This window comes from Uloborus diversus, chromosome 2 (genome assembly GCF_026930045.1).
Source record: "Uloborus diversus isolate 005 chromosome 2, Udiv.v.3.1, whole genome shotgun sequence".
Taxonomy (NCBI): Eukaryota; Metazoa; Arthropoda; class Arachnida; order Araneae; family Uloboridae; genus Uloborus; species Uloborus diversus.
The window spans coordinates 150,031,030-150,046,042 of NC_072732.1; the positions used below are offsets into that span (position 1 = coordinate 150,031,030).

Genomic DNA, 15,013 nt, shown 5'->3' on the forward strand with positions numbered 1-15,013 from the left:
TAATGTGATTCAAGATCTGAAAGAGAGACTTTCTTCTGATGTTAAGAATCTATTTAAGCTTCGAGTTGTGTTGCCCAAACCAGAAGTAACATCAGAGGATGAAGCTACTGTAAAGGAAATCATCAATATGTACCAAGACCTCCTTGGATATTCTGCAGCATCCGCAACGCAAGAGCTAACGTTGTGGTTTCAGAAATGGAAGCGAGCCATTCTTAAGAAAGAAAAAATTCCAGATTCCGTTTCGGAAGTGCTGGAAAATTGTGACAGCGTAATGTACCCCACCATCCACAAAGTTCTAAGGATTCTGGTTACTCTTCCAGTTAGTGCAGCTACCGTGGAGCGTAGTTTTTCCACCCTCCGTCGGCTGAAGACTTGGCTTCGAGCGAATATGGGAGAAGAAAGACTCACTGGGCTTGCCCTTATGTCTGTCCATCGAGATGTTCTGCTGGACCCTGAAAGCATCATTCTAAGATTCGCCAAGACCAAAAGACGACAAGAATTTGTATTATAAACTGTACAATACTTTTGTTTACTTTTGTACCTATATTTTTTTTTGTACGAAGAGTATTGTTAAATTCACTTAGAGCAAAAGATATCAATAATTAGTATTGTAAACTGTAATATTTTCGCTAAATCATTATGATTTTTTTTTTTGTGAAAAAAAAAATCTATAGAGTTCAAAACAGTGCTTGATTTTTTTTAAATATATCTCTCTGTTAAGATTGCTAATATAACATGTTTACATATTTAATTTTAAAAAAAGGATATGGTTTCTGCAATTTCTCAGATTCTATTGTAATTCAATTTAACTAGCAATTTGAAATAACACTTCTTAACTATTTTCCTACGAAATTAATTAAGTTGTCATCCAGCTAATGGCTCATTTAGTGCTTTTTGTTGACACCTAAAGAAAAAATATAAGTTCTAGAAAATTATCGTACGAACATTCCCCCCTTGAGCATGACCCCCCCCCCCCCAAAAAAAAATGAAATCCTGTATCCGTCCTTGCCTTCAGGTTTGTTGTTGCGAAAAAGCTTCAAATGCATACATGTTGAATGACCTTTCCTGAAAACCTCAATTTATACTGAGCGGTTATAAAATAGTGTGCGGTGTTCAGAGTCCTCTAACAAGTGAAGTATTAAACGAGACTTTGCTGCCAGACTTCATGGGCGTACGTGGAAACCAAAAGTATTCCGATTTCTCCCATGAACTTGTACGTAGTGATCATCACGAAACTTCTACACCATATCTATTCTTGCATCTAACGTACTGTTACAAATTTTTCAAATGGTAATTATTTTTATGTTTATACATGCTTAATTTGGTGTAATCCGGCTAAATTTGGCTTTTATTAATTTTTTTCGCTTAAAACTAACGTAGTTCTTATAACTTTACCTGTATATTGACTTTGCCTGCTATGCACCTTAGAACAGGAATTAAAATGGAGGGAGCAAGTCCAATCATTGGCTTAGCAAAAGCTGACCCAAAGACCCCAAGTCACGTGACTCAAAAGCGACGAATGGTTGGCACGTTTTGCGTGAAACAAGCGGAAGAAACCTGATTTCTTCCAATGCTTTGCTTTTAAATATATCACGTGACTTGGGATACTGGTTTCAAGAATGAAAGTCTTCACTCCCTCCATTTTACCTCTTCACAATGCTATGCACCATTTTACATTATGCACATGGGATTAGCTAGAAGTTAAAGTTAGCGATAGAAGTTAAAGTTCTATCGCTAAGTTGGCCTCCTTTTTGGCGGCTAGTCTTCGGCGTCAAATTTGACGAGTAATCGCTAAATTTCCGTGTAAATAGTATTTCAATGCTAATAATGAATATATAAACCATGTAACCTCTAGAAAATACGAGAATCAGGTAAAGGAGATGGCATCCCATGCCCGTTTAAGCAAGGAAGCAATATTCCTAACAATAGGGCACCAAAATAAAGAATTACGCCATGAAAAACTTGACCGTCGTCCTAATTTCCGAATTATTGAAACAACCTAACGAAAGCAAAGAGCGAAAATTGAAAATAATTTTCAAAGTTTTGCATAAATTAGTCATAAACTTTTCATTTGTTAACAAACAGAAGATAGCAACAAATAAAAATTTAAATCATTGAGATTTTTCATGTAGTAGTTCACATTCATTCCAAATTTCATCCAAAACGTAGCAATTCATAAGATATAGCAATCGCATTAAACAAGAAATAATGTTGGACTGCACCATCCTCTTTTGAGCAATCGTTGCCAAAATAGAATCAACTCTTGTACCCTCACAGCGGTCCCAATCGTTGGTTTCAAGGGGTTCGCGAAAAAAAATTGTAATGGCGGAGTTTTAACATCCCTGTTTCTGATAAAGTTTTATGTTCAAGTGGTTTCAGGCAAATTTTGCTCCTTTTTTGTTCATTTGTCTCTCGCACATTCTATGCTCTTAGCATGAAACTTGTTGAAAGCATTACATGAATCATATGCGAACGTATCAAATATTTTAATGTTTAGTTCCTTCACTATTTCCTCACAAGAGAAGAGCTATCGCTCTTCCCTTGTGTTGAGTCCAAAATGCGTAGAAGTAAGATTCAGCTGTTGTTTGTTGCTATAATTTTCACACTGCATAGACTACAATTTACATCGAGCTTTACTGTCGAAAAAGAGAAAAAAATGGCTAGAAACCCAAAAATACCACAGGAAGTATGAAAAATTAATTACTTTTGAATAATTTCGTGGGTGTAGCAGTGTCAGGTTTAAGCAATAAAAAAAAATTAAAATAAAAAAAAACGGAATTTAACCATGCAACTTAGCTTGCGCTATATGTAAAAAAGGAATTTATGAAATTTGTGTAGAAAATTTCCTTTGTGGTAAATGAGCTTAAAAATATTTGTTTCGTTAAAAATTACCTTTTGTGTAAAAATTAGAGTAAATGCGTTTATTGAAAAATAGACTATTCTATTATTTTTTAATGTATGCATTTTACTCCGCACTTACAGCATAGTTACAAGAAAATTCTTCAGCAATCAAACGATTAATGTACGCAGTATATTCTTATCAAACAGCTAGGCTCGTAGTCCTTTCCAAGAAGACTTAAACCTAGAGATCTTTCTCATTTTACTGGAAGAAAAAGTTCATTTAGTTAGTCTGAGACAGTCCCTAAAAGATATTTTAAAGATCATTCGTCAATTGACTTCTGATTTAGTGATAGAGATAAATGTACCCTTGTGTCAAAAAAATTTCAGCCAAATTTTGTGTCTCTTTGTTCTTCAAATATCCCATTTTCAAATTTTTTTCAAAGTTCATTGAAGCTCAACACAGAATAATCAGTCTTTTCTTTCTTTCTTTTTTTTTTTTTTTTTTTGGTAAATTTGTTTTGCATTCATTTTTAGAGATAATTTTAGTTCGTAGCAATATTTATAATTCTACGTTTTGCATTTTCGTTCTTGTTATACACTATGGAGCAGTACCAAAAACAGTTCCCCAAATTTTTTTTCTGTGTGTGCATGTGCGGTTTTTTTTCCCTTGTTACTTATTACCTAGCATTCAAGGGGTTCGGAGTTTGGAAGGGGTTCGCAAGGGGTTAAAGGTTGGGAACCGCAGCTCTAAGAGATATCTGTCGATAAATTTGTGTTTGGTTTCGTTCTTTACTTCTCAAAATATAGCTGTCACAATCAACAAGAAAACACTTACGATTGTGCAACCCCCTTTTGAACTATTGCCACCAAAATTGAATCAGCACCTATACCCTTTAAGGTTAACATATAAATCAAATTTTGTTCGGATCTGCCTGTTATTTCCTGAGGTATAGCAGAAGAAACATTCGATTGCTCCACCCCCTTAGAAAAATCGGCACCAAAAACTATTCGATACCAGTTCACATGAGGGGTACATATGTGCACCAAATTTCGTTCAATTTCATGCAGTAGATTTTGATCTAGGGTGGTCACAAAAGACCACCTGTCACACACAAACAGACACACACTCACACACAGAGAGAGGCATTTTCTAAAAATGGGGGTCGAATTAGACTCAACACACCTCAAAACGTGAAAAATCCTTCAAAATTCAAAAACCAATACTTTTTTTTTAAATATTAGACACAGAAGAGAGTAAAAATGGTTGCTTAGTTTTTAAGGAATGAATTTGATACTATGTTTAACTTTGATGAGTTATATCGAGTATAAATCATCGTTTTTCAATGCACATGTATGTGAAAACTCCAAGATAAATTGACTACCTTTTCAGCTGAACCAATTGGAACTTGATTTTAGAAAAAAGCTATGCATACTGAATCAATGGGAAGCAGTTTTTCTTTTTGGAAATTTTGTTGAAGAAGCAACATTAATCACTAAGTCACTTCAGCAGTATTTCATACTTTCCCAATTTTTGAAAAATTGCTGAAGAAGAAAGCAATCATTTATTGCAATTCAGACCAATACTTTAAATTTGTGAATGTGTATTTTATAACCAATGAACACACACACAGCAAAAATCCTACATTAGTAGTGTAATTATTTAGGAAAGGTAAAATATTAATAATGAAAAAGGTAAACACGATTCAACTCAACTTACTCAGTTTTATTCCATATCTGTTTTCAACAAACTTTCTGAAACGCCATAATTGGTTTTCATTCACTTCGTTTGGCTGATACACAATTTTTGGATGAAGATCACCGCTCTCTTTTTTCGCTTCTTTATCCATTAAAAAATTAGTCTGCAAAAACCTGCAAATTTTTATTTAAAAACTCATTAAGTTGAAGGTACTACATATCTTTAGGCATAAGAACTGGGAGGAATGGGAAAAATGAGTTTACGTACCGATATAAAATGTGAAAATATATTTCTAGCTTCCCCAATATAGGCACTTTCTCTAATACAAAAAAAGCACAAATGTTGGACCTGATTTCATAAAATCATTCAGGCTGTGCTAAAAGTCTTTGATACATTTTAAATATTCATAGGAAAGCTTCAAATTGTCATAAGAATATGCGGTTAGCGCCACTGTACTTCACAGCTTCTGGAATTTTCGTATGATATCGTAAACAATGGGAAAAAAGAAAGAGGAAAAAATAACTACACTGTAAAAAAATTCCGAAACGTTACCGGTAATTTCCATGGGACACTTCGTGATTTCAGAGGTTTTTACCAATTTCCTGTGAAAATTAAGTATCTTAGTCAAAACATTTTCTGAATTACTCCATATTGCAAGAATGCAGGTTGAGAAAAATATTTTAAACTACCAGTTTAAAGATTACCTAAACGTATTTATTAAGTGTATCGGCTTATTAGCGATTACGGTCCACCCAGATAGACTAAGCTCCTAATGAGAGCGAAGATAAGTTTCTGATGAGATAAGTCTCTGAATTCCGCAGCTTTGCAAGAATCGCAAGCAAGTGCCATGCTTGGTACTTGTAATTCTGTCTTAGCGATGGCACTAGTTGCAGCTATGATTTTGGAGCCTTCTTTGGCAAATCAGGAAGGCGCCACGTTACTGCTTAAAACCTACTGACTTTTTTTCTGAAGGTTCCAGAAACTTGCTTGGTTTTAACCGGGGTATTTCTGTATTATTTATAAAGATTTAAGGGTGATTTCAGGAAGGTTACCGACTTTTAGCGGAAAACATTCCTGTTTTTTGCAAGATATGTTACTGGCTGAAATTAGGCATATCAGCTGCCCGTTATTTTCCAGGAACGTTTCTGAATCGTTTTCATAGTGTATAAGTAACTTACTGAGACGGCTGTATCGTAAGAAAAACAAACGTCATTTGATATTTTAATTCAATTTATTAAGCGGAAAGCGATATAACTATTATTTGAGAAGCTTCATAGAAAGCTATCATTTCAAGAGTACATGTGTGCATTGTATCTTGCTCGAAACACACCTAAACGGTAGGGGAAGCTGCTGTACCCACGGACAAAATTTACTTTTCAATTTTTGCTGGTCTCTCGGAATGGATAATCGATCGGAAAACATTTCTGGCAGAATCTACAACTTATCATCTAATTTGGAAATTTTTGTCAGATGAAAATTTAAAGCTTTCAACTTCAAAAAATTTTTTAAAACCATCTTTTTGTCAATTTTTTTGTCCATCTTTTGTGTTTGAGACAAAATTGCTGTCCGTGGGTACACATGGTTGTGTGTCCTTGGATACAAAGGTATGCCATTTTGGTTTTGCAAGGCAGTCACATCAACAGGACCACAATTTTACAACATTAAAAATCAGAAACAAAACCTTCAAAATAATGGGAATCATGATACCTATAACAAGAATGAGTAATACAATACACGGCGAAACGAAAAAAAAAAAGAAATTGCTCATTTTTTTAAACTTAGATCCTACTAAAACCGGAAAAATGTGATAGAATCTTAAATGTTCGTTTGATGGCATTGAAACTTTCTGGGGTAATGGAGACGACTGTGACACACGTTGAACCCTAATTAGGATCTCTCTCGACGATACCCGAAATTTCCCGACCAACGTCCGTAGATACAACCGTCAGTGGGTACATCAGCTTCCCCTACTCTGGTTCATCCTATGTCCGCAAACAATACACACATCGTTAATGAAAGGTATTGATATCTGTTTAATAACATAATTGAATATCTCACATGACGCATGTTTTTATTACTGTAACGATACAGCCAACACAGTAAGTTACTTATAATTACTCTATTTTTCTTTTTTATGATATCGTAAAAAAAATCTGACCCTGTTCTGAACAAAAACGCAAAATATTGCATATATTACAGTAATTGATACGAGAGTTTGAAGAGAAATGTAGCAGTTTTTTTTTTTTTTTTTTTTCTTTTTCAATAAAGTTCAATTACACAGGTGTGCAAGGTGTGAGCATATTGTGCAAAATGTTCAACACCAAATCCTCAATGTTGGAATCTTTTGTTACAGCACATCATCTAATCTGTCAAAATGCTCAGCCCCAGATGCTCAATGTTGGAGCCTTTTGTTGCAGGACATCATCTAGCCCGTAATCCAGTTAGTTTCACATATTTTGGAGTATCACACTGCCGATGGTTCGCAATGCTGCACAAATGCGTTGTTGAAGTTCTTGTGGCGTTTTTAACATCTGTAAGATGATTATCAGTGTCTTTGATGTAACCCAGCAAAAAGAATTGACATTGTGAAACCAACTGGATTACAGACCACACGTTTATAACGTAAAAAATGGCACACACATCGAACATTTATAGCTGAAAATTCCTTGTATAATTTTCATTTTATTCATGTATCACTTATTGAAGTATTTGCAGCAATTTCAAAAATACGGTTTTTAAAAATCTTGTGCTTATCCAGTACAAAGCAATTGATTTCATAGGTTATATTACATTTTGTGAAAAGTAAATTGAAATTCGTTTCACAAAGGCAAGTACGAACACAAATATTGAAACACAAAGAAAAAATCTTTAAAATCGAGTTTTTAAAACTTTTGTTTTTGTAAATAATTTGTTTTAAATGTGGAGGTACCCAACTTCCATGAGGTTTTCAATTGGTTTGACCGATGAAAATCAGCGCAGTAAGTAATAGGAAATTGAGCACCTTTAAGGATAAAAAAAGAAATAAAACATATCGGTGAAAAAAATAAGTCCTCCTGAATGAATTCATAACAGTTTGAAACTTATGCTTTATAATTAAAAACAAATGACTTCATTTGAACGCATATTTTTCTACCGCTTAATGCATTCTGATTTTCTGTTGCAATGAATTTTTAATCAACTTAATACAATTAATTCTTCGAACAAGGCGTAGCAATATTTGTTTCATCTAACCGTACTTAGGAAGTTTATGTGCAAAAGAAAATTCTAACTGAAAAAATCGAGTTTGTGTTTCAGCACTTTTAGTTCACGTTTGAAGTTGCTCAATAAAAATATTCGTAATGTTTTTCTTTCTTTTCCTGGAAGTTTGAGTTAACTAAAACTCCATGCACTTACTTGCAATCTTATTTCATGTAGATTAAATAAAGTTTTCTCACTCATTTAATGAAGATCAATCTTACATTTCTAAAGATAATAAATAAATAAATATTTTGAAACTAGTTAACTTCAACGTTACACATATATATTTTAATTATTAATTTACTTTTAAACTTAGAAATAAAAATTAGAAAATTAAATTTTTTTTAATAAAAATAATAAATCATTTTTGTCTTTAAATGATATATTTTTGGAGTATAAATTTGACCATCATATGATACAATATTAAAGTTCCTAAAACTTTCTACTAATAACTGATGAAATGCTTTTCAATTTAATTTAATTAAATATTCAGCATTTCTAAAATAAGAAAACTTTAGCAGTTGATACTAATATAAAAGTTAATTTCATAAGGGAAATTTAGTTCGTTACACAATGGAAGTGTATGCAAACAATATTAATTATGTTTTTAATACCACCTTGACATTACAATTTGTTAAAGGAAATAAACTTTCGAATTTAATATTTAACTAGTATGAACGTCAAACCACTAATTTATTCGCATAAAAAATAGAAAATGCTTAGCTACTTACTGTAAAGAAAAAAGTTTACTTAAAAGTGATACGTTTACGCTACGAATTTATCGACAAGTGATTTTGTGCTTGCAGTTAAACAAATGTTCTACACTGGATGATAAAGAATCCGCAAAGATAACCTATCTAAAAGTGAAATCTGGAGTTGCAATCGCGGTAAGAAAACTTTCAAGGTAATTTACGAAATATCTGCTTGTATTGCAAATCTTGCACCGACGCATCAATATATCTGAGTTCGAAATTATGAGCGTTTTCAGATTGAATTAATACGAATTACTCTGATTTTAGGAATGCCATTCTCTATATTCTTCTGTGCCATTTTTATAATAAATATATTTTGAGGAGTGAAAATCCTTTCCCAATACGAAATGAAGATTGTGTGCAAAGAACTTTGAAGTTTTAAGAAAAATTGTTTTTTTTTTTTTTTTTTTAATTTAAAGCCCGAAATTTTATTTATTTTTTAACAGTATGAACGTGGTGTACTCTAAAATGAGTACCCGATGTTGCTAGCTTTTCTGGAAAGCTGCAGCAAGCATACCACATCTAAAGAAGTACGTGCAACAGAAGTTGTACTTCTTAATTCATTAATCTGTATTACTTTTAATTATGTTGTACTGTTTCCATACAAGTTTTATTATAAAACTAGTGGTACCCGCACAGCTTTGCCCGTAATAGAAAAATTAAAAGGTCTTTTGGTTCGTCTGTATATTTACAAATAATGTATGGCGAATTTTCTCGCCAATCGGCTTGTACCCATGTTACGGTTCCACGTTCTGATAATTTCGTAATTTACTCGTCCATCTTATGATAGTTTTGTTCTTAAAATTGGAATAGAAAAAGAACCACATCGTATTTTCAAAAAATCGCTTCAAGGTGCACACCCCCATGCTGCAAACTAACTTTGTGCCACATTTCATGAAAATCGGCCGAACGGTCTAGGGAGGCGCTATGAGCGTCACAGAGATCCTGACATCCTCCTGACATCCTGTTGACATCCAGACATCCTACGGACATCCAGACAGAGAGACTTTCAACTTTATTATTGGTAAAGAAGAAACAGTGTCCTTTCTTTATGTAGGGTAGGTGAGGGTAAAGCCCCGCGATTTTCAGTTTTTAAACCACCACGATCAATGACGGGCATATTTTCCCATTTTTTAAAATTAGAGTCATTGCGTGGGTTGTTACCTATAATCCTTCCAAATTTTAGCTAAGTCTGATTAGTAATAATTGAGAAAATTACAATTTAGAGGGAAAACAAAATTGCGGGGTTTTGCCCCACAAAATGGGGTAAAACCCCGTAAAGCGGATCTTTACCCCACTCAAGATGAATGTGAATAAAAAGGGTGACTGCTTGATAAAAACACTTGAAAAACGTCCTTGAATCATTCGTTTATTGTTATTCAGAATTACCGCACTTAAATATCTCACACGTTTAATTTTTTTTTTTAACTTTGTCACGAAAATATTTTCTTCTCCACCAAAGGAGGACCCGGGAAAAAATGACAGCTGCATTATAAAAAATTATTTAAATGTCTGAAGCTATAATTTAATTGAATATCTAGTATCCAGTGCTTTAAGTTAACAATACGCTAGGTTGAGTTTTCTAAAAATGTTATTGCGTCGTGGATGGAATCGTGTCCTGCTGAGGTTACGACAATTTATTTATAACGTCTTCATTTCCAATGACTCTTCCAGTGTCTCAGTACATTTGCAGGCTTCTAGATGTTTTATGTAAAAAAAAAAAAAAAACTTTCTACATGACCTCTTTTTCCTTGTCATATTAAAGTTATCTTGGCCAAATTGTGGAGGGATAAGCTTTGAGTTATTCTCTACAGTTTCACTCAAAAATATAGGGAAATTTGTTTCTTCTTCGAAGTCCCAAGCTTTTGTTCCGTTTTTCAGAGATGTCTTCAATCGATATTTTTGAACCTAACTTTAATGTCTACCATACAGAACGAAGAGATGCCTGCAATTAAGTTACATGTTTCATTAAGCTCGACATTTATCATGGTTCTGAATTGTTTTTCTTCTGAAGGTACTTGAACAAAAAATTAAACGTACGTAAACGTTCAAAAAAAAAAAAAAGAAATTATTACATTAGTGAAAGCACATTTGAATTGAAATGAATGTAAGATTTTACCTAACAAATCTTATCCAAATTAAAACCTCATGAGTAAATGTCCACCAACAATTAATTTTTTAAGATGAATAAGCTGTACGAAATACATGCTAAACAAAAATATTAATAATATTTCAAAAAAGAGACAATTTTAAACCGAGTGGAGAGAATCCTTGACCTTTTGGAGATGCGGGGTTTTACCCCAAAACAACTGCGGGGATTTTCCCCATTTTGTCACTTTCTGAAAAACGCCCCATGTTGCTTTTAAGCAGCCATTAGAATAACTGTTTTCACGCGAAGGTGAAGCTTTAATGTACCAGTAGAAAACATATAATTCATTGATTCTTCTTTTCAAATTCTACATTTTACAATGTTCAAATAATATATTAGAAAAGTTAGATCAAAGTAATAGAAAACATATTTATCCCCCTTTCTTGTCTCTGGAGTGCCTGGTCAGGACAAAATTTCATTGATCAATAGGTTTCCATAGGACAAACCCACCACCTAGAGGTAAATTTCTTACTCCAAGGTGATCAAGTTAAAATGTCGGTGCGGGTTTTTACCCCACGCGGGGCTTTACCCCCACCTACTCTACTGTAATTTTCAAAACAAATTTATAAATTGCTCATTTTGAAAAACCTCATCTTAACTATTCCACTTTGCTCCACATTCCCCAACAAATGTTTCAGTATCAGGCGCTTAACAGATATCTTATAAAAATATTATAGGGGAAAGTGGGGTACAAACGCTCGGCGGGCAATCCTGCTCACCCAAATAACTCTAATCTTAATTGAATAGAAATTAAAACTGGTACTTAGATCTGCATTACGGCTAACATCATTGTAAATTTATAGAAAAGATGTAGTCAGTGTTAGAAGAACAATTGAATATGTTTAGGTTCTCACATAATTAGTTCATAATTGCCTTTTTATAAATCCTGCGACAATTAACTTGCAGGTAAGTGTACGTTCTTATTTTTGCATGTTAGTTCATTCATTACGGCTAATAAATAATATATATCTGACCACATATCCATGCTTATACTTTTAAGTGCTTTTTTTATACCAATTATAGTGCATCCAAGTGGCAATGATGGGTAATTGCGCTCACGTAAGCTAATGAGTATATGTCACTAGCTTAGTGATTAAAACTAGCTTGCATTGATGAATCTAGCTCTGTGGTGATTATGATGATAACACCGATGAGTTGCTTTCAATAGAACAGAATATGTAGGCAGAAATCTGCGGTTTTTACTGAAAATTAGGGATTGATATCGAAACGTGATTTAATTTTACTCTTTGTTATACAGTCGAGCCCGCTTATTGGAATATCGGATAAAAGAATATCCCGCTAAATATAATAAAATTTCAGTTTACTGCAACATTTATGCGTGTTAATTTTTATCCCGGATAGTGGAATAACCCGCTTATTAGAATAATTTTTCGTTGCAATTGCCTATTCCATTAAGCGGGCCCGATTGTATTTTGCAGAAAGTAGTCACATAAAGCTTCATATACCTGTAATACATATTATTGTTGAGGTGTTAGCAGTTCATACAAACACTAGTGTTTGAATTATTCGGGGCAAAGCTATTATTTGTCGGAATGATTACCAGCTAGCTCCATCAAGTACCACTAAGCTGTTCTATCAGCCTTAATGCGATCAAAGCGTCAGTTTTGATTGCTTAAAACTGGTTTGGATGAGAAGTTAAGGATGCTAAACAATTCTTCAGATTGTTTCTGTGAGTCGAGGAAGTTACATTTTGCATTCGTTCATTTCAGTATGCTGAAAAAGGATATAACTCCTAGAAAGTTAGCAAAGATAACAGTACTTAACAGTCACTCATCTATAGCTGTAAAAAATACAACGTCCGTGATAGGTATTAGAAAATCTAGCTTATCCGAGCTTCTGAAGAAATGATCAATGCAACTGAACTATTTTCTCTTCGAAATAAAGGCAAATGTGAAGGAAAAAAAACAAAACAAAATAGGCTCAGTTCCTACTCTGAAATAGCATTATTAGACCGTACAAGAACTAGCCAATACCTTGTTATGATGTATTTATTGTCTATTGATAATGATATTTATCGTTAGAGATTGCAGTAGAGACTTTTACTGTTGGTCAGAAGAGAAGTTGTCAAAAGTTCGATTTTCCAATATCAACCACAAGAAATATTTTTTACCCCTATGGATTTGTGCCAGTTACTTGTGTTAAACCTTGCAATAAGTTAATTTAAAGTTTATTTTAATCTCGTGTGCTGGCATCCCTGTTGTCAAGGCAACAATCGCTTTGGTTAAAAGTTTTTGTTTTGATGATTTGAAAAAGAGAGTTCGCAATGTTTTAAGAGCAAATAAAATAATTATCTTGTTGACATTATAACTATGGAGTGTAGTCTTTTGCGAGTATTTTAAAGATAGCTACAGGTTTTTTAAAGTAAAATTTTAAATAAGGCTTGAGAATGCAACAACTTGTAAGTCTGATTGTTTTTGGCGTGATCCTTCCTTTAACTCTCTAAGCGTTGTATTCCTTTTATGTGCACTATAATGAAAGAATAGAAAATGCTACTTTCTCCTCTAATAGAAACAAATTAAAGCATTTTTCAACGTTCGAAATTCCTCATCTAAACTTTAACTAATTAAGCAGTTAAAACTGACATCCAGAGGACATTAAGGCAGACAGAATTCCTTAGGGGAATGCACTGGAGTTAACTGGCAACCAAGTTGAAAGTCCCCGAAAAAATATCTTTGTCCCAATTAATTCGAACACTGCAGTTATACATTATAAGACTTTTGTCGTACTTAAATGTTAAATTTTGTATGCAAAATTTAAGCACAATTAATCGTGTCGGCATTACCGCTCACTGCACGTAGTCTTTACTAATAATAAAGCAGAAAGTCTCTCTGTCCGGAGGATGTCTGGATGTCTGTAGGATGTCTGTGACGCGCATAGCGCCTAATCCGTTCGACCGATTTTCATGAAATTTGGAACACAGTTAGTATGTAGCATGGGGGTGTGCACCTCGAAGCGATTTTTCGAAAATTCGATGTGGTTCTTTTTTTATTCCAATTTTAAGAAAAAAAACTATCATAAATGACGAAATTATCATAACGTGGAACCGTAACATGGGCACAAGCCAATTGGCGAGATACGAAATTATCATAACGTGGAACTGTAACGTCGGTACAAGCCAATTGGCGAGAAAATTCACCATACATTATTTGTAAATATACAAGCGAACCAAAAGACCTTTAATTTTTTCCATTACGGGCGAAGCCGTGCGGGTGCCACTAGTAGTTAAATAAACCATTAAAAACATTAATGAAAAATTCATGCAAATCTGTTGATTGTAAACTATTTTTTAAGCTCTGGAGTTTTACCTTGTTTAAAAAATATTGATTTTTTTGAGCAATCACGATTGTTTATTGTTCTCACTTGACTATTTTGATGTCCTATGATTTTATTTTCCTCCCGCCTCCCTCTGCAGCACCGCCGTCGACCGACCGCCTCACGATGCTGCTCCTCTAGCAAAAACCGTCTCCAGGTTGCGTCACTTACTTGCCTACACTTACACATACACTTACACATACACCTACACATACACATACACCTACACACACACATACACTTACACATACACCTACACATACACCTACACCTACACATACACCTACACACACATACACTTACACATACACCTACACACACATACACCTACACATACACCTACACATACACCTACACATACACCTACACACATACACCTATACACACATACACCTATACACACATACACATACACCTATACATACATACACCTACACACACACATACACCTACACATACACCTACACACACACCACCACATACACCTACACACATACACATACACACATACACATACACCTACACACATACACACACATGCACATACACCTACACACATACATCTACACACATACACAAACACCTACACACACATATACCTACACACATACACCTAAATACACATACACCTACACACACAAACACATACACACAAACTCATACATACAGACAAATACACATAAACATGTACACACACACAACTACCCACACAAACACACATGCCTACATACACATACCCCACACACACAAACATACTCCACCCCACACACAAACATACACGCCTACATACACACACACTCGTGATTGCGAAAAACATAATTTGAATTCAAGATGTCAAAGTTCAAATTATTATTATTATTTTTTTTTGTGTGTGTATGTAAATTTGACTAGTTATTCATGTTTTTCATTGAGTGAGTGTCATCATTCTACTTCCCCCACCCGTTGAAAAATATTGCAGAACTGTTTATTTTTGCTTGATTATTCTTGCGTGATCAGCAGGAGGAT

At 34.0% G+C, this 15,013-nt stretch overlaps 1 protein-coding gene across 1 annotated transcript in view; it reads right to left on the bottom strand.

The window, feature by feature from the left end:
• The window catches only part of LOC129216597 (acetoacetyl-CoA synthetase-like), a 53,755-nt gene extending 45,191 nt beyond the window's left edge, over window positions 1-8,564 (bottom strand). Inside the window, exons 1-2 of the mRNA XM_054850813.1 lie at window positions 8,506-8,564; window positions 4,559-4,710 (exon numbers count right to left, since the gene is read on the bottom strand). Of these exons, the coding sequence (XP_054706788.1) occupies window positions 4,559-4,688 (130 nt within the window). The 5' untranslated portion in view covers window positions 4,689-4,710; window positions 8,506-8,564. The remainder of the gene's footprint in view (window positions 1-4,558; window positions 4,711-8,505) is intronic.
• Between the last annotated feature and the right edge of the window lie 6,449 nt (window positions 8,565-15,013).